Source organism: Odocoileus virginianus, chromosome 2, assembly GCF_023699985.2.
Source record: "Odocoileus virginianus isolate 20LAN1187 ecotype Illinois chromosome 2, Ovbor_1.2, whole genome shotgun sequence".
Classification (NCBI taxonomy): Eukaryota; Metazoa; Chordata; class Mammalia; order Artiodactyla; family Cervidae; genus Odocoileus; species Odocoileus virginianus.
The window spans coordinates 81013887-81034113 of record NC_069675.1 but is presented as its reverse complement, the minus strand read 5'-3'; the positions used below and the strand labels follow the sequence as shown (position 1 = coordinate 81034113).

At 49.1% G+C, this 20227-nt stretch overlaps 1 protein-coding gene across 1 annotated transcript in view; it reads left to right on the top strand.

Moving 5' to 3' along the window:
- Positions 1-386: 386 nt before the first annotated feature.
- The window catches only part of TRIB2 (tribbles pseudokinase 2), a 29182-nt gene continuing 9341 nt past the window's right edge, over positions 387-20227 (top strand). Inside the window, exons 1-3 of the mRNA XM_070451527.1 lie at positions 387-446; positions 1065-2034; positions 6807-7099. Coding sequence (XP_070307628.1) covers positions 1765-2034; positions 6807-7099 — 563 coding nt within the window. The 5' untranslated portion in view covers positions 387-446; positions 1065-1764. The remainder of the gene's footprint in view (positions 447-1064; positions 2035-6806; positions 7100-20227) is intronic.

Below are 20227 nucleotides of genomic sequence, written 5' to 3'. Positions count from 1 at the left end.
CAGCCGGTGGCGGCGCCGGGACCGTCCCTCCCTGGTCGGCTGCGCTACCTCCTCGGCTCCGGGCCCCGGCTGGATAAAGCACTTTGTTTACCTCACCCGGCCTGGGCCATCCTGGGGGGGCAGGGGGAGAGGAGACCGTCCGCGCCCGGAGCCGGGAGCTGCAATGGCAGTGAGAGCCGCCTGCGGGCGCGGGGAGCCGCCCGAGGACTGGCAGCGGCGAGGCTGATTGATGGGCCTCCGGCTCAATAAGGGGGGGCCCCGGGCGGGGGCGGGGCGGGGCCGACGCTGCGCTCAGCCAGTCGCCGGGGCCGCCGGGTGGTGGTGGGGGGGGAGGGGGGCGGAGGCTCAGTGGAAATGTATCGGTGACATTGAATGGGGAGACCGAGCGCGAGCGAGGCGCGCGCGCGCACACATACAGCCCCGCTCGCGCAGAGATCCCCGGCCACGTAAGTAACTATTAATACCGCCTCGCCGAGAGATGCGGGCGTGCTGAGCTCGGGGATTGGCCTCGGGCATCGTCGGCCGTCCCCTTCCATTTCCAATACACATTTCTCTTACCTCCGGGTTGGGGGAAGAACAAAAATCAAAGAAGAAGAGAAGCGTCAATTTTCTCCAAAACAACCCCGCCAGGCAGTTTGGGTTGAGGGTAGGGGGTGACGGAGCGGTGGCAAATTATTCCAAGGCGAGATCCAGTGAAAAGAGCGAGAGAGGAGACGGCGTGGGTTGACTGGGCTGGGGGTGCATCCCTTTCCTGCGCCGGGAGGACCCCCGGAAGCTCGTGCCGGGGACACCGGAGACCATTGATCTACCCTCGTCCTCCCTGCGCGCACTTCTCGCTTTCTCCGGAGGCCGATCCAGAGCGCGAGGGAGCGGCGACGGCATGAGCCGGTGCTGACCTCCGCCCGGCGGGCCAAGCCCTGGGCTTTGTCGCGGTACCTGCGCCCGGCCCGCAACTCCGTGCCCGGCTTTTGCAATCTTTTGTTGGCAGCGCTGACCGCTCTAAGTTAAATGCTCCCTTGCTATTTTTTTTTTTTTCTTTTTGTCTGTTTGTTTAAATTTTGGAGAGCTCTAGCGATCTTGGAAAAGCCTCAGACGCCATCTACAGTTAAAACGTAGGTAATTACCCTCTCCGGACCCTCTCCGGCAAACCCCCCCCCCCCCCCCGCCTTCCACGCCCCCCACCCTTTCCACCAAAAAAGGGGGTGCAGCGCGGATTCAGTCTGCGGTGCGGCGCGAGCCGGTACCCGGGCTTGTTTCCGTTTTCTTTTTGTTTGGTTTCTAACGCGCCGAGACCGAGCGGCGGCCGTGTGCGCTTCCCGAAGACTGCACAAACTACAGCGAGGCTCCTCCGCCCGGTCTGCTTCGGGAGCCTGCGTGGGGACTGCTTCGGGAGCCCCAGTGCTGCAGCTCCCCACCTTAGCAATCCGGTTACAAGTCCATATCCACGTTGGAAAAGGAGCGAGCGAGAGAGAGAAACTAAAAGTGCGAAGATCCTGCAAATCGCTGGCGGCTTTGGGAGTAACAAAAGGACCCGAGTTGCTGCCGACCGAGGACCCCCCGGGAGTCGGGCTCGGAGCAGACGAGGTGCCCGGCGGCGCCCGTTTGGGGGGGGCTTCTAACTCTTTCTCCACGTAGCCCCCTTCCCGTCCCTCCCCTCTCGATCGCTTTTAACATCCGTGGCTCCGAGGCGCCTGCAGCCGCACTCGCCCGCGACTCATCTCTCCAGCGGTTTTTTTTTGTTTGTCGAGTGCGATCCCCACACTCATGAACATACACAGGTCTACCCCCATCACAATAGCAAGATATGGGAGATCGCGGAACAAAACCCAGGATTTCGAGGAGTTGTCGTCTATAAGGTCCGCCGAACCCAGCCAGAGTTTCAGCCCGAACCTCGGCTCCCCGAGCCCGCCTGAGACTCCGAACTTGTCGCATTGCGTTTCTTGCATTGGGAAATACTTATTGTTGGAACCCCTGGAGGGAGACCACGTTTTTCGGGCCGTGCATCTGCACAGTGGAGAGGAGCTGGTGTGCAAGGTAAAGAGCCCGGGGTTTGCTTTTGGCTGTTTTGTCTTTTGAAAAGATGCCTTTGGGAGGGGGCGGGAGGTTGCCGAGCCCTGCGTTCCGGGTGAGGGCGATTCGCCGGATTAATTATCCGTGGGCTCGTTAAATGGGGTTCTGAATTTATTTGTTACCGTTCGACTAGTCGCGAAGTTTTTAGAGCGTTGCAGACAATGGGGCGGGCTGCGGCGGGGGCGTTCTGGGGAGAGCCCGCCGCGGGGAAGGCGGCGGGACTGAGCGGGGGCCACGGCCACGCGTGGTCCTTTCGGCTCATGGAGCCCCTCTGCGTTACGCTGAGTCCCGCGGTCCGGGGATTTCTCCTTGGGTCCAGCCCCCTCCCCTTCCAACACCGAGGAGGGAATCCCCCCGCTAATTTCTAGGCGCTGATGCCTCGGTTCCTTTCGCAGCCATTGTTCTCGGCAGCGTGCAGGTGTGGAACCTTTGTTCCGTAGGTGCCCTTTAAAAGAGACGCACAAAGGTGTCCCCTCTGGCTGAGCCCAGGGGCCCAGCGCGGGGAAGGAGTTTACAAAGAGCCTCCTTCTGCCTGGAGCCTTGAAAGGAAGGTTGGGGGCGGAAATCAAAGCCACCAGCGCACCTCTGGGTGTTGGAAATTGTGAATCCTTTGGGTCTTTTTCTCTTCTTCTCATCTCCAGCTTTCCATGCCTGAACCGCCCCCCCCCCCCCACTTGCCCCCACTAAACACTCCCCAACCCCCCCAACACACACCTTCGCCTGTAGGGTTTAGAGGCCAGCATTTGGAGCCTTGGGGATCCACAGTGTTAATACAGAGATGGGTACTTCAGTTTCCTTTTCGTCTTTGACCCTGAACTGGTTTGTGTCTCTGTCTTTGTGTGCGTTCACCGGGCTCCAAGACAAGGAGATGAGCAGGGGAATAGTTGCAGCAACAACAACAACAACAAAAAATGAAGACGGTAGAGTAGGCTTCCCAGGAATGGGACAGAGATGAAGAATTCATTCACTTAATTTTAGCTTAGCTCAGTGTTGGTTTTGTTTGGGGAGGGGTTAAGGAGGTAATTAGGAGTGGGGACACCCCCCCCCCCTTTTGAAATGGGCACTCTGCATACCTGTGCTACAAATAATGCATCACGCTTTTACCATCACCCATAGGCTGCTTTGTGAACTTGCTTTCTTTCACAGGGGACTGGAGTATTTCATTGTGAAAAATGGGTTTGTGGAGGGTCTCCAGTCTGCTGCGCAGTTGTTTAGTTTCGACCTCAGAGGGAAATCAGAGACTCTTTAAATACTGCTCTCTGCTTGGACTGAACATTTGGTATTTTGCACCTTCTCCAAGTTATTGAGACTCAGAGCAGCTATTCCCAGTTAACCAAAATTCAGTAGGCTATTCAGAGCTGAGTTGAATTCTCAGAAGACCTACAACGTTGTACAATAGGGTAGTCATCCTCTGAAATGAATGAATTCCACAGAGCTGCCACTCTCATATGAAATATGCACAATCACCCAGCAGTGTGTTTTCACTCCTTTTGCTCAACTTCAGTAGAGCATTTTCATATTTTTCAAAGGCTGGAGATGCTTTTAAGTAAAAGGAGTCTGCCGCCAAATTCTGCAGGAACATCTTGCCCTGTTATTTCTTTGTTTAAAGGCAAAGGTGACTCCGGCCCCTGCTGTTTCTTTCTCCCTTCAGATTTTTTCAAGACATATTTCACTTTAGGCTGACCTTACAGTGTCATTCGTAGACTTGCTCTCTGGCCTGAAACTGTACTTAATCTGCTTGTTTAGTTATTGCAAAGATTGAATCAGCCCCTTACCAATTACTGTGCCGCTGCAAGTGGATTTAAGTGCAGTATCATTGTTCTGCTTGACAGAGGTCATCCCTTTAAGACACAGCAGCTCTGTTTGCCTGCCTTTTCACCAGAGGTGATGTGGGTGACTTCTTATGCAAGCGTAGTTGTATAGTTGTATATATCCTTGAAAGCTCCAAGTGCTTTTTATAAGGCTGCTTCTATGAACTACCCTCATAGATACACTGTGGACTCTTGGCTTACTGCAGGCTCAGTAAAATCTACACATTGAATCCAGTTCCTTTTGACTTCTTAGAATGTAGAGTTCCTGTCTCCTGGCTCTGTGTTGACCCAAGAAAAAAGTCTTGGTAACAATATATCCAGTGCAAAGATGCCACTCACAGGAACCCTATAGAATTCTATAGGACATTATTTTGGGAGAGAGAGAGACTGGAGCATCATTTAACCAAAATAATGATGCCTGTTTATTGTCTTCCTGTGTTTGTGTTAAGCTAGGCAGATGAAGGAAGGGGACTTAGGGTGTCCTTAGCTTATCGTTTTCATGGAAATGCTTGTAGTTACTGTGTAGATTGACATAATTACTATCTTGGCAAAATGGGCACTTTTTTTTTTTGCAAATACTATGAATGATGGCCTAATCTCACTGCCTTATCTGATCTGTCACATTATATAACTAAGGATCTAAATTAAACATTTAAAAGAGGCTGGCACTGAGGCTTATGGCTTGATTTTGCACTTGAAGGTGATGGTTTAAATACCAATCCAAGCTCATAAATGCCTGTTACAGCTGTAATAAAAGTTCGGTTCCTACCCATTTGGGAAAACCTAAGTACCTGCTTTATTTTGCATACTGTGTCCACCATCTTGGAATTTGGTCTCTGCTACAAAGGGTATGGCTACATTTTGAAGGTGCCATGAATATGTTTGACTTTTAATGTTGATTTGGTTATACAGTGGGACAGGATAATAGACTAAGGGTACTGAGCAAAAAAAAAAAAAAAAATCACTTTATTTTTTTAAAATGCAACTCAAAGCAGGAAATACGTTATAAATAATCATGACCCCATGAGCACTGGCCACAGAGCCTGCAGACCAGTGCCTCAGATGCCAGCGTCCTCCTTCTATAACGCAGTGTTTACATTAGTCATTGCAAAGCCTTTATTACTCTGGGAAATTTCTGAGGCTTTCCTGGGTTTCTGCAGCCTGGGTGTTAAAGTTGACTCAAGCATTTCAGATGCCTAATTGAATGGACTTCTGAGGTCATTGCTGGCAGGTCATCATTTGACAGTATCAGGGTGTGATTTGTGGTCTCTGGGGACACGGAAGTATTCATTCTTAAATTCTAGGTTATAGTGGCAGCAGCTGCGCCGCTTTCCTGAGATGCCTCATTATAGTTCATTCACAACGTTACTTTGCTTCCTCACCCGCATTCGCACCAGCCCTCCCGAGGTTTTTACAGGGCCGTTTGACTCACAGATTTGGGGGTTTTGTCTTTTGAAATGAAGAGAGGCTTCACTCAGGGATTCTTAAATAGCAGCCTATGTCCCTGGCTGGGTTATGGAAAGCCTGTAAGTCCCCTTAAGACAAATCTGTTATTATTGTACGTGCTTTTGAGAATGGGCATCATCAGCTAAGAGGGGCCTGAGCTTTCTCAGATTCTCAGGTAGGGTCCGGACCCATAAAGGTCAACAGTGTTTCCAATCAGCATCTTCAGTTTATGAAAAGGAGGGCGGCTGAGTGATCCTGAATGCTTTATCCACCTCCTCCAGATTATCGGTGGCCAAGCCAGGATTAGATTCTCAAATTAGATGGTTTCTAGGCCAGCGTTTTTCATTCCCCCACACACACCACAAAATGATGATCAAGGAGAGTGTGTTCTAACTAATGCAAAGGAGACCGAAGAAGCTAAATGGTGGTGAACTGTTAACATTCAGCGTATTATTGGAGCAATGTTCGCTGTCCATGCTCCCCAGCAAGAAACACCCATGCCCGCCCCTCACTCTTGCAGACGCGGAATAGACTCATCATAGCCACATTCCCAGGGCAGATAGGAAAGCCACATTCCAAACCCAGAGATTTGTATCCCTGATTTAGTGGAGGTCTTGAAATGAATGAAACCGTTTTTTGTTTTTTTTTTTTAACCTGAGAAAATCTCTGTAGTGTTAATTCCTATTAGATTTGTTCCCAAAAGGTATTGAGGGTGGATTTGCTTTCGAAATAACCCCACAATGAGGTGGCATTTCACAGGCTCATTTTGATTCATAGAAAATCATTGCATAAGTGATTCATTGAGCTAGATGTGTGTGGAGGGAAGAGAAAGGAGCGTGGCTGCTTTCTTAATCAGAAGGACTGTGTCCTTTCTTAGCTCTGCCGCTGGGGGCTTGATTTGACTTGTTATCCGAGCCTCGATTTCCACATCTGTGAGATGAAGGTACTGAATTACATAACCTTCAGTCTACACATTTAATCTATTAATTGCTATTATGTTGTATACTGCTATACAATTCAATTATGTAGCAAAAAATATGTTGTATATGGTTGTTAGAGCGGTGTAGTGTTGGTGTATGGATGCTTTCTTTTTTTCTTTGAAGGTAAATAAGGTGTTATCTGTGCAGCTTGGGATGTCTCAAATTTTGCCTTAATTTTTCTATAAACAGAGGCTATTAGGATAGAGAGAAAAACATAATTAAACTTACCATTTGTGTATTGCGTTACATCTCGCTAAGCATTCTGACCTTCATTTTTTCATATAATCCAACACTGTGAGTCAATCACTTGCCCTTTTGCACATGAGGATTTGGAGGCTCAGAGAGGTCAAGTGACTTATTTAGTGCTTCACAGCTGGGAGGCAGGGCCAGTGTGATCGGGGGTCCAAGCTCAACCCGTGTCTCTGGGAGGTATCCGCATTCTGTGATCTGGTTGTATAGGAGGCACCTCTGATTCTTGGTATTGTTCATCCTGCCCTAGGTGTTTGATATCAGCTGCTACCAGGAGTCCCTGGCCCCCTGTTTTTGCCTGTCTGCCCACAGCAACATCAACCAAATCACCGAAATTATCCTGGGGGAGACCAAAGCCTATGTGTTCTTTGAGCGGAGCTATGGGGACATGCATTCCTTCGTCCGCACCTGCAAGAAGCTGAGGGAGGAGGAGGCGGCCAGGCTCTTCTACCAGATCGCCTCGGCCGTGGCCCACTGCCACGACGGGGGCCTGGTGCTCCGGGACCTCAAGTTGCGGAAATTCATCTTTAAGGACGAAGAAAGGTGAGTCTCCTTCCTGTCCAGGCCCGTGTGCTATGCCAGGCTGCTCAGAGCAGCTGGCCGGAGAGGTTGGAATGGACATTCTTGGGCTGCCTGTCGTCCAGGTGAGGAGGAGGGACTGTGGAAGGACAAAGGGAGAAATACTGCAATGTTTTAAGTGCCCCTGAGAAGTGGTTTGCTGCTCCTCTAAGAGATGGTTATCAGAGGCTCACAAGTGCCAGGATATTCTGTGATCACATAATTAATTTTGTTTTGGCGTCATAAACTCTGAAGGTGGCTGCGAGCCTCTGTGGCATTTTCAGCGTGAATAAGGGAAACTTTTGAAAATTCTGCCTTCGGTAGTCTCCATGCCTGGCATCAGTCGTTTATCATTCATTCATTCAAGAGATACTCCCTAAGTCTGTTCCTAGGTTTGAATCACAAGTCTCAGCACTGTGAATATCAAGATGCATTAGCTAGTCAATGACCTAGTAAAGGAAGTGTTACTAGCCCACCCACAGGTATGTGCTGGGTCAGATGGGAACTGGGAGCTGGGGTGTCAGTTCTAACAAGGACTTGAAGAGTCAGGAAAGTTTTTATAGGAGAGGTGAATTTGGAGCCAAAGTGAATGTGTTGTAGGCGATATAGGAAGGACCAGCGTTCCAGGTGAGGAGCCTGCCTGGGCACGTGCCTGGCTATGTGAAAGTCTTGGTTGTTTTAAGAGACAGCTGGACAGGAGGCTGGGCATCTGGGCTTCATTCATGGTCCTTCCATTAACTCATTACATCATATTTAGCAGACCCCCACTGGGGCCCTGCTTTCTGCTCCAGCTGACTTTGATTGTAAAAACTCTTTCAAGTTCCTTTTTTTTCCTTTTTAATAATGTGCTTTTTTGGAGGAGTGGAAGCAGCTGATGTATATTCATTGCTGACTATTCCAAGAATTATTGCAGGGGCTCTACATACGTGATGTCATGGAATTCTTGTGACTGCCTTGGGCTTTCCTGTCTCCTATTAGCAAAGTGTTTAGTGAAGTGAAGGTTCCATTGTCACAGTCCTATTCAGGATCATCTGAATACAAGGCTAGTGTGCATCATTCATTCACTCACTCAGCAAACATTCTGCGAGTACCTTTTATGCGTCTGGTACAGATTTGCTTTCAAACCTTTCCATCTTCCAGTTAGTTAGCTCATCTATCCCAGTGGCCTGTGATGGTTTTAGGTGATTGCCTATGGAAGCCTGATGGCATCCAAATGAGAGAGATCTAGTGATGTGTGCATTGGTTTTTCCATCTTTGTGGTCTGAGCTAAGCTGGCAGTAAACATCTGGGAAGCATTTGGGGATTAGCACAGGTCAAAGGACCTGTGGTTACTTAGTGCAAGTGGAATAGTTTCATGAGCATTTATAATCCAGCAGAGTAGACAAAGTGCAGAGGGCCACTGGATTTCCCAGACCCACGGAAGTTGGTTATTGTCCCATATTTTTACCCATAAAGGAGTACCATGGGCCTCTGTGGTGGTGAATATCTTGGTCTCTGACTGGATGGCTTTTACCTTCATTAACAAGCTGAAGAAGGTGGGGGCACTATTTGAAGATCTAGAGTGTGGGAGTGATGGTTATCTTTCTCTTTCTGCTTACCTCCATCTGCGCTTGGATCCTGGACACTCAGGTCCTCATCCTGTTTTTGCCCTTACTCCTCTCTGTGACCTTAGATTGGTCCCTTCCCCTTGGCCTCAAGTTCCTCATCCTTTTCTTGTCCTGACTCTGTTGCACTGGCTCTAAGGTCTTCTTGAGCTCAAATACTCAAGTATGTGCCACTTTGAATATTCTCATATACACCTGACTGAAAGATAGACACCTGACTCCAACAAGATACTGACAGAGATATCCTTTTTGCCCTCCAGTGTTCTGTCTTCCTTGAAGATCTAATAACTAACTAAAAAAAGAAGAGGTATTATTTAGTGACCTATTTAAGAACTTTCTGTGGTGGCTCAGTGGTAAAGAATCCACCTGCAATGCAGGAGACTTGGGAGACACAGGTTTGATCCTTGGGTCAAGAAGATCCCCTGGAGGAGGAAATGGCAACCCACTCCAGTATTCATGCCTGGGAAATCCCATGGACAAAGGAACCTGGCAGGCTACATCCATTGGGTTGCAAAGAGTTGGATACCACTGAGCGACTGAACACATACACATGGAAGAGACTACTATAAGGTTATCTTTCAACACTTAATTCTCTCTGCAGGTTGGAGAGGTGAGCATTAGTGTGTCATTGGGTAGATGAGTGCTCCGAAGTGTAGCTGGAGAAGTCTCAAAGTTACAGACACAAAAGAGCAGAAGACCCATTCTCTGTTAAGTCAACTCTCAAGAAATTAATTTGGCCACCACAGGGAGTCGGAACAATCAATGCCTTCTCTGATGGGAATCCGCATTTTCAAGCATCATCTTTGTGTCTCTTTAGAGAGGAATTGCAGGCATATTGGTGAGGATGTCGGGTGGTAGCCCGTCAGGTCCTAGCACAGCCGTGGATATAGATGCATCAAATGGGTCCGAGTAGACTGGATGTTCCTCGGTCACAGGTTTTAGGAGCAGCAGTCAGCGTTAGAGATTCCGTGCTTCAACCTGTTCATTTTGCCATCAGCGAGCAGAGCCCCAGAGGTGAGGGTGTTTGTCCAAGAGCCCACAGCTATTCTGGAAGCAAATATGGGCTGAGTCTCTTGGGAAGATCCCCTGGAGAAGGGAAAGGACCCATTTCAGTCTTCTGGCCTGGAGAATTCCATGGACTGTATAGTCCATGGGGTTGCAAACAGTCAGACACGACTCAGCGACTTTCACTTTCACTGACCTCACGTTTGATGGTGTGAACTTCTCCCCCAGGATTGCTTGTCCTAATGGGGAAATGTGTAAGATAATTCGTGTGTGACGGCAAAGCCAGAGTCCTTGATGTCACAGGGGCCGAGGAAGAAATGGTCACACGTAAGAAACTTGTAACATGAGCCCTGCAGGGCTCTGATGCGTGGTCTGGAGTTATGTTTGACTTATGCAGAACAGCGTGACCCTTTCTAGAAAGAACTAGAGAGAAGTATCTGGTGTGAATATGAAGCTAGGACACCACAGAAGCAGGTGGTGTCACGCTCAAAGGTGGTGTCAACGTTCAGTCCTGAGGTGGGGTCGGGGGTGTGAACTGAGCCATTGGGATTGATATGTATATACACTGTTGATACTATGTATAAAATAGATAACGATGTGAACCATTGTATAGCACATGGAACTCTGAATGGAAAGGAAATCCAAAGGGGATATGGGTATGTGTATAGCTGATTCACTTTGCTGTATTGCAGAAATGAACACAACGTTGTAAAGCAAATCTACTCCAACAAAAATTAATTTAAAAAGAGCTCAATCCTTTTTAACTTCGAAGAGCATTTTCCTTCTGAAAAAGACAGTGTAAGTGGCAGGTAGGAAGCTGGCCATCGTCTGTTGCCACCGTATCTGAGAACCTGAGTCAGCAGCCCTGCCCTCCAGGGGGCTATAGGGGAAGGGGAATCCCTTGCCCCAGGCCATAGGCGAGGCAATGGGTCACACAGCAATAGGTGACCTTGCTCAAGGTCACACAGTCAGTGTGATGATGGAGGCAGCCTAGAAATCCTATCATTTCCTTCCAGAGCTCTTTCTCTGCCCTGAACCCTGTGGAGGCCCCAGTGGATTTGCTCTGAGAAGGTTGCTTTCCTTTTCAAGGACATCCTATATGTTTTCATCAGTAGGCAATAGGACCTTTCTCATTATCACCCAACCATCAACTTTTGGTAAAAGATGAATAATGCTTAGCAGCCTTCTTTCATCTTGTTTGGGCTTTATCCTCTCCATTTTGGACTGTCAGGCTGGTTTTGTCACTCAGGATATTCTAGTTCCCAGGGGCCACTGAGTTTCATGGTAGAGTCTCTTTGTTGGCCTGCACAGTGGCTGTATGGCGACCACTCCTGTATTTCCAAGAGGGACAGGACCCAGGGGCTCTGGGATCTCTTCTGGGCCTTGCTGCTTGCAGCCTTCACTTTTGGTCCCAATCAGTAAGACCTAATGAATAGGTATTTCAATAGGACGAAAACTTCCTCCTCCCATAACAACGTGGAAGCATGAGAAACAACGAGTTGGATTTGGAAGACTTTTGAAAAGTTGAAACAGTGGAATCTGGGTCTGTTTTCTGATTATTAAGGCATTGGTTCTATGAGGCCCGGGGTGGGGGTTGCATAGAAGAGACCTTAGGAAGCACTGCTTTATTAAGCTTCAAGCCACCAGACATCTCTTTTGCTCTCATCTGCATCAGTCTCTCTCTCTCTCTCTCAAGGATGTGCTTCTTGTTCTTTGATAATCTTGAAAGTGATCAAAGGGGAAAGCATTGACTGATGCAAAGAGCCGACTCATTGGAAAAGACCCTGATGCTGGGAAAGATTGAGGGAAGGAGGAGAGGGGGATGACAGAGGATGAGAGGTTGAATGGCATCACTGACTCAGTGCACACGAGTTTGTGCAAACTCTGGGAGAGAGTGAAGGACAGGGGAGCACTGCAGCCGAGTGCTGCAGTCCATGGGGTCTCAAAGAATCGGAAATGACTTAGTGACTGAACAGCAGGTGGTTCAGAGACAGACTTGACTCTGGGTTGACTTCTTAGGCACAGATTTTCCATTCTAGACCACCTGTAACTCTCAAGCCTGTGGCCATCCATGGAAACATGCTTAATAGAACTGTCATCACCCATAAGTCCAGCTTCCTACAAGTGGCTTGGCACACATTATACGCGGATGACACCCGGTATTCTATGAGGACTTAATGCTAGGGTGCCTTCTGCCTCTGTGTTGAATCTGCAGCACCTCAGATTCTTCTGCTCCTGTTTTGTTTGTTTACTGTTACTTTATTTATTTATTGGCTGCGCTGGGTCTTTGTTGCTTCTGGGCTGCTCTTTTGTCTGTTTTTGCAGTGCATGGGCGTCTCACTGCAGTGACTTCTCTTGTTGCAGAGCATGGCCTCTAGGCTCACGGCTATAGTAACTGGAGCACGCAGGTTCAGTAGTTGTGGTGCTGAACTTGGTTGCTCCTCTGCATGTGGGATATTCCCAAACCAGGGATTGAACCATGTCCTCGGCATTGGCAGGCAGATTTTTATACACTGTACCACCAGGGAATTCCTATTTATTCTGTTTATTTGAACTAGATTCAAATTCTGTCTCTACCACTTGGTAACTACCTAAGTCATTTCATACTTCTGTGCTGCATTTTCCTCAAAGCAGAAATAAGAGTTGCATCCCTAGAGGGTGGTTTTGAGAGTTAGATGATGTTGTGAGTCACAGGCAAGGCAGGTGCTCACAGCCAGTAGCTGGCCCTAGAGTCATCCATGGGGCTTCCCAGGTGGTGCTAATGGTAAAGAACCTGCCTACCAATGCAGGAGATGTAAGAGATGTCGGTTCAATCCCTGGGTTGGGAAGATCCCCTGGAGAAGGAAATGGCAGCCTGCTCCAGTATTCCTGCCTGGAAGATTCCATGGACAGAGGAGCCTGGAGGGCTATAGTCCACGGGGTCACAGAGAGTCAGGCATGATTGAGCACACCAACTACTTAGAGTCATTGATAAAGTGATACCCTTATTGGAGAGCTTCCCTGGTAGCTCAGCTGGTAAAGAATCCGCCTGCAATACAGGAGACCCCAGTTCAATTCTTGGCTTGGGAAGATCTGATAGAGAAGTGATAGGCTACCCACTCCAGTGTTCTTGGGTTTCCTTGGTGGCTCAGCTGGTAAAGAATCTGCCTGCAATGCAGGAGACCTGGGTTTGATCCCCTGGGTTGGGAAGATTCCCCTGGAGAAGAGAATGGCTACCCACTCCAGTATTCTGGCCTGGAGAATTACATGGATTGTATTGTCCAGGGGGTAGCAAAGAGTTGGACACGACTGAGTGACTTTCACTCACTTGATGGGAGAGCAGTTCTCAGAGAATGGAGAATGTAGCAACCTTGTCCTTGAAGGTTGAGCCCTTGGGACAGAAAGGTTAGATTTAAGCCACATCCTCCCCTCTCCTTTGCTTAATTATAATCACTGGATGCATATTAGGAGCGCAACTGAGAGGTCAAGTCCACATGGTGTGGAACCTGCTGCTCAGAAGGGCTAGGCGGTTCACAAGCAGTAGGAAAGGGAAGGTGGACAAGAGGACTGGCGGGGTGGGAGAGAAGGGCGGATTCCACCCCTCCATGCCTGGACCGGCCACGGTGCTCCCACCCCATTTGCTGCCTCTCCTCTGGGCTGGGGTGTTTCTTTAGGGCTGAGCCTCAGCCACACTGTTTGTGTTTTGAGGAAGTTAAAGCCCTACCCTAACTGAACTCTCTCTGGACACACCCTTTGCATCCCCAGTTCCTGTAGTAAAATCTGAGATGGTCTGTGTGTAGTAAAATGTAGTAAATGTGATGCAGTAAAATCTGAGTAGGATTGAGGCCTCTAATCTGAGAAAGGGCAGTGTCTGAACCCCCAGAGGCTGCACCCGTGTTCTCCAGCCCCTCTTGCCCTGCTCTGGGATTAAATGGGTCTCCTGGTCAGGTCTGCTCCTTGAGGCCCCGGATTTCAATCCCAGCCTCTAAGGGACAAGGCTGGTTGCTCCCCTGGAGTCCATCGCTCTCCGGATTCCAGTCTGTTTCTCTTGCTTCTTCATCAGCTTAAGGTTGACAAGTTACCTAACCTCTTCTGCCCCATTGGTTCGTCATAATGGGAAGGCTTTGCTCACGAAATTAAATGAATTAACGAAAGTGAACCTGTTGCTTGGTGCACAGTCGGCCATCAGCTGTTCTTAACCTCTCCTGGACTTGATTCATGTCTGGGCCTCTGGGTGACTGGGGGCCAGTCTGCTGACCTAGAACTTGAAGAGCACTTTAAGCTGCTGCAAGCTGTTGGCTGCATGGGGGCCCCCTGAAGCATGTAGGGAGGTGGGGAAACATGGTGCCTACAACAGTCCCCATTTACCAGCTGAATCTTGCCTGTCCCTTGGGACAGGGCTCCTTGCCACCCAACCCCAGCTCCCTGCCCCCAACCACAATTCGGTGTTGACGTTTCTTTGCCCAGAAATACCCCCATGTGAACGAGAAGACGGCTTCTGAACATGTTTCTTCTTTGGTTCAAAGATCTTTATCTCTTGACGTCACAGGTCTCATTTCCTCTGCTTTGCGGAAGCCTATCAGTGCCTGCTTCTGCCAGAGGGGAACTGGGACCCTGTTTAAGAACCTGGGGGCCGGGGGTGGGGGGAGGGGGTGGCGGTGCGTGGCAGTGTTTCCCTGGAACAAAAGCCCTCTTCAGGGGCACAGGGGGACTTGCACCTCCCTGCAGGGGGAAGGCCTCCTCTTCCCTGCCACACCAGATGAGGTCAGTCCTCCCTTCCCCAGGCAGATGTTAGTATGTGTATTAGTTCTCCGTTTAGATCTTTAAGGTTTTTCTTGCCTCCAGAGATGCTCCCATATCTAATAAAGTACAGAGGGCAAGGCATTGGAGTCCTGGAGACCAGACTCTTCTTTCTTTCATTAATAGCAATGTTTATTAAGTTGTGGGCTTCCCTGATGACTCATGTGGTAAAGAATCCGCATGCAATGCAGGAGACTAAGGTTTGATCCCTGGCTCAGGAAGATCCCCTGGAGGAGGAAATGGCAGCCCACTCTAGTATTCTTGCCTGGAGAATTCCACGGATAGAGGAACCTGGAGGGATACAGTCCATGGGGTTGCAAAAGAGTTGGACACGACTGAGCTTGCACTCCCACGCATCCATTGAGCTGTAGGTTTGTTGAATTTTAGGAAAATTGCCTTTCTGCTTTGAAGGCGACGGAGCTCCTGGAGTTCTCGTGTTCATATTGACCCCTTGGATGTAATCAAGCACTGTCCATCCTTCGGGAAGGCTCCTCCCCGTTCATTCTTCTTAGGACGTGTCAGGAGCACTCAAGCTTGGATATGTTACAACGTGTTTCCTGCTCTACTCTTACTATCTGTGAGCATCTCCAGACTATCCTCATCTCCTCCTGGCCTGGGAGCTCATTGAGGTCGGAGGCTGTCTCTTGTGCACTGTTCCCGGAGCCTGGTGGGCATTGAGTGAATGAGAATTCCTTTTATGGACCGGGAGCAGCTCAGATTGGATTCTCACGTCAGAGTGAGAGAGGCAGGGAATGTATTCATTTAATGATCATGTCAGTCATTGCCCAAATGGGAGCCCAAAAAGACTGAGACTCATGAATCTCCCTTGTAGATACCTTTTTTTAAAACTTTATTTTTTACTGAAGTACAGTTGAATTATAATGTTGTATCATTGTAGATGGGCTTCCCTGGTAGCTCAGATGGTAAAGAATATGCCTGCATTGTAGGAGACCCGGTTCCATCCCTGGGTCAGGAAGATCTCCTGGAGAAGGGAATGGCTATCCACTCCAGTATTCTTGCCTGCAGAATCCCATGGACGGAGGAGCCTGGCGAGCTGCCATGGACTGGACCATGGCTATAGTCCATGGTCACAAAGACTGAGCGACTAACAGTTTTTCTTTCATCATCGTAGACACCTTTTAAAGACAACTGTTTTCAAGGGTCCACGTCAAGTAACAGATAAACACATCATTCCTATTTTGATTTAATCATTTATGCAAAAGTGACATTTACTTAAGACACCATTATTTATGTCTGTGGTGGGTGTCTTTTTATTTATGAAGGGCTTCAGGTCACGATTAGAGGGGAAGGCTTTGTCAAGGTTCTGTGCTTAGAGATAGACTAAATAGTAGGTATTCTTCAGCAGGGTTTCTGGCTGGGGTATTTACTACTGGGGCTTAATAAATTAGTTGATTGGCTAGACTGGGAACCACAGGCAAGTGGAGTGGAGAGCACAGTGGGGAGATTTTTTGATTCCTCCTTTTGGCCTTTTGCCCTTGGCCTGCCTTCTCTGACATGGGTTGGGGATAATGGACTTAGAGTGTCCAGCACAGATGTACTTCAGGGACTTAAGATACCTGTCATTACTGCTCTCCATAATCCTCCATAGCTTTGAGCCTCATTCCAACAACCTGGAGATTTGTTTGTTTGTTCAACAAATATTTATGGAGTGCAGAGTACTATATGTGCCTGGCACTAGTCTAGGTGCTGGAGATACTGAAATACTGGATGAAATAGAAGCCCTGCTCTCACGGGACTTACATTTTAGTGAAGTAATATCTAGGATCCACCATGTACCAGGCCCTGTTCTAACCAAAACACTTAAATGAATGAATTTTATCCGAATTGACTACTATAATTATTTATTTATTTACTTTTTTAATTGGAAGATAACTGCTTTACAATGCCATGGTGGTGTCTGCCATACATCAGCTCAAATGAGTCATAATCATATACACACACACACACACACCCTCCTTGAGAGCCTCCCTCCCTCTTGGGGAAGGAGAGGGTAGAGCAAATTAAGATAGTAACATTGACATATAGGCACTATCCTTATAAAATAGATAACTAACAGGAAGTTGCTGTATATCACAGGAAGCCCATTCTGGTCCCTTGTGATGACCTAGAGGGGTAGAATTACTGTATTTAAATCAAGTTATTTGATTTAAGTCAAGCTATTTGATTTGAGGTCCTGCTATGTTTATCCCCATTGTACACATGAGGAAATTGCGGCCTGGGGTTGTACAGCCAATCAGTGCAAATCTGGAGGTGGTACCCAGGAGACCTGGCTCCCAAGCTTAAGTTCTCAAATGCCACGTTAGCCACAGAAACTGAATGCCACATAAAGTGCCACCCTTGTGCTGGACCCATAGAAGGAATTTTCTTATGCAATTAGGCAACAAGTGAACCCACAAGGACTTGGCTGACTGGAGTCTAAGTGAAGCTCAGTCCTTGGTTTTCTCGGAGCGGTCCTGGCAGAGGTAGACTCGGCCACCAGTTAAGCAAACCTCACAGGCAGTCCTTGTACATCCTGCTCTTCCACTTTATGGAGTGGGTTTAGGTTCCTCTGCAGGACTCTAAGCTGGGGTCCATTTATCTTTTCGTCCCTCATACCTATCCCAGGACTTAGCATTATACATACTTAGTGAATGTGTGACAGTTGACTCCGTGGGGATATGACTAGCCCCATATATCCTGGAGTCATAAATATTGTAAGAAAACCTCCCTAAAAAAACTATACTGATGGTAGAAGACAGTAGATGGAAACACATTTCAAAAATCCCTTAGCCAGTCCTCTTGGGAATTTCTCTAAACCATGGACAGAATCCAGTCTCTCTGAAATTTCTCTAGATTCTAGACATTGCAGTTGTTAAGCAGAGTCATGCCTAGATGCCCTGCACTCTAGATAACATGTTGGAGCTGGGGCCATTGGACACATGGGGATCACACTATCTTGCAAATGTTTATTAAGCACCTGTCATGGTGCTACTTGCAGTGCTCAGTATTGGGGATGTAAGACTCAATATCAGAGAGTCCTCACCTAATGGAAGACACAGTACAGTGGTTATTTTTAACACCAAATCAGAGAGGAAGGGTGTGCATTAGAGAGCTATCTGGGAGCAGGAAGAGGATATTCCAACAATGGAGTGTGCTGTAGAGAAGGACTATGTCACAGGGTAGTTCTGAGAGATGCAGGCGGGAAGGGGAAGGGTCCTGAAAGTGCCAACAGTGGGTAAGGAGGGACTGCTCTGGGAGGGTATTGTGAGGTGGGGCCGGAGAGGAAGGTGAAGAGAGGTCTAGGGTCTTGGCCTCATCTCTGGGAACTTGAGGGCTTTCCAGGTGGCACAGTGGTGGAGAATCCGCCTGCCAATGCAGGAGACTTGGGTTCGATTGCTGGGTCAGGAAGATCCCCTGGAGAAGGAAATGGCAACCCACTCTAGTATTCTTGCTGGAGAATTCCATGGACGGAGAAGCCTGGTGGGCTACAGTTCATGAGTTTGCAAAGAGGTGGATATGAGCTCACACAGACAGGCTGGGACCTTGAACTTGATCTGAAACTCAGCAGGAGCCATTTAAGGTATTCTCTAGACAGGGCAGGGACAGGTCAGGTTGTGATTCTAGACGTGCATGTGAAGGACAGACTAGGGACGGACATGGACTTCAGGATGCTGAAGCTGAATCACAACCCAGGCTGTGGGGTTGAGAGGGAGGGCTAAGAGGGGATTTAAACCAGCCCTCTTACCTTTACAGATAAAGAAATCAGGAAGGAAAGGCCCCTCCCCAAAGTTCTATAAGGTGTAAGTGACACAACCAGGGGCAGAACTCAGACTTTCGACTCCCCGAATTTGTTCAGTCTCTGCCTAGACCATGTAGGGAAGCCACAAGTGAAACCCCCGACTCGGGTGGCCCAGTGTGTGAACCAGCTGGGCCAGGTTCACAGCGCTGCTGGGGATGAGGGTACAGGGGTTGGAGGGACTGGCCTGAGCCTTGCCCCTGCCCCACCAATGAGGCATGGAGAGGAATGTTCTGGGCCCTGAATCATCCTGGGCAAAAAAGGCAGGAGCAGCACCTAGGGGTGCCTGGCTCTCCCTGGAAGGATCTGGGCTGGGTGAGCAAACGGAGCAGTGCGGTCCAGCATGGAGTGAGATGACCTCCTGGGAAGCTTTCCTGAGAGGCTCAGTTGATTGACTTGGGGTCGAGGGAACCTCGGGGACCCAGGTCTCGGCGCAGAGCAGTGAGAGGTGGATGGAGTTTTGATGGGGAGTCCCAGCTGCACCACCTCCCTTGGAGTTCCTGGCTGTTCTTATGGCAGTAGCAGGCAGGCTGCCTGGGTGTGGGGTCCTCCTGCAGGGCGGGGCCAGGGTTGCGGGAAGGTCTTGGAGGTGGAATGGCTTCCCCGTTTCCACCATGGCCCTGATGAGTCGGGCGCAGACATGCACCCGTATGTAGGTTCCAAGGGCTTTTGCATCCTGGCTGGGCAGCCGGTGCCGTGGAAACACCTGCCTGCTAGAGTCGGCTTGGGTTCCTCCTCCCAACTGTGCTCTTTCTCAGCAGGTGGCTTCATCTTTCCAACTGCACATATCTCCGGATAACCAGTGCAGAGTGTGGGATGCTGTTGTAAGGCAATCAGAGGATACACTGCCTTCTGGAACTTACCAGACCTCCCCTGGGTCCCCTTCCCCTTCGACTTCTCTTACTCCACCCTGAGTGGCTCCCTTACTGTTTGCCTGCTGTTCTCTGGCTAATTTGTGAGCAGCCTAACCTAAAGTGCTGGGTCTGTTCCCTGAGTCAGCGGGATCTGGGGCATCAGTGGTGCTCAGAGGTGACTGCTGGAAAGATCCATACCCACAGGAAGCAGAGGCTCTGAGCAGAGATGATTTATTGGGCAGTTTAGTGGCCTGTGGAGCCCCCGTGGTGCCTGCCAGGCTAGCACAATGCAGCCCACGCTCCTGGGGTGGGTGGGTGTGTGGGGCATTCCTCCGGCCTCCCAGCAGTAATTCCAGCTGGGACCCTGGCCTGACACCTGGACTGGCAGCCAAGGGTAGCTTTGCAGTAGCGGCCAGAGCAAGGTCAGACCTGGCTGCAGCTAACCTTTCACCCTTGATCCTTCTCCTGTTTGGACCCACCCCACAGAATGGCCTTTGGTGACTTCTGGATTCCACTGACTTCAGGCCCCCGGACTTCCCGTCCAGGCCAAGCCCACTTGGTCTGGCTGAACTCCCAGCCTGACCCCACCCTGGCCCACCCTGTCCTGATCTCTTCCTGTTGGGAGCCCAGGGTGGGGTTCAGAGTTTAAAAGCAAAGCCTGATTGGCTTGTGTACGCCTTTTCTTCATATTTTGGATGAAGCACCGAACATGGAGGTTGAAAACCTGGGTTTAAATCCCCTGCTCAGCCACTCACTAGCCAGGTGGTCTTGGACAAGTCACGTCTGCTGTCTGTACCTCAGCTTTTCATCTAGTAAATGGGCAGGTCCCGCCACCACCATCCACTTCATGAGCTATAACACTTAGATCGTGTATTGTAATGGTTTTGTATGTGATCCAGTGCTAAATAAACCTGGGGCCATATCTGTCTCCATAAACCCAGGGTCTCCCTTTAAAAATTGCTTTGTCTTTTGTTGTTCAGTCTGACTCTTTGTGACCCCATGGACTGCAGCATGCAGTTTCCCTGTCCTTTACCATATCCTGGAGCTTGCTCAAACTCATGTCCATTGAGTTGGT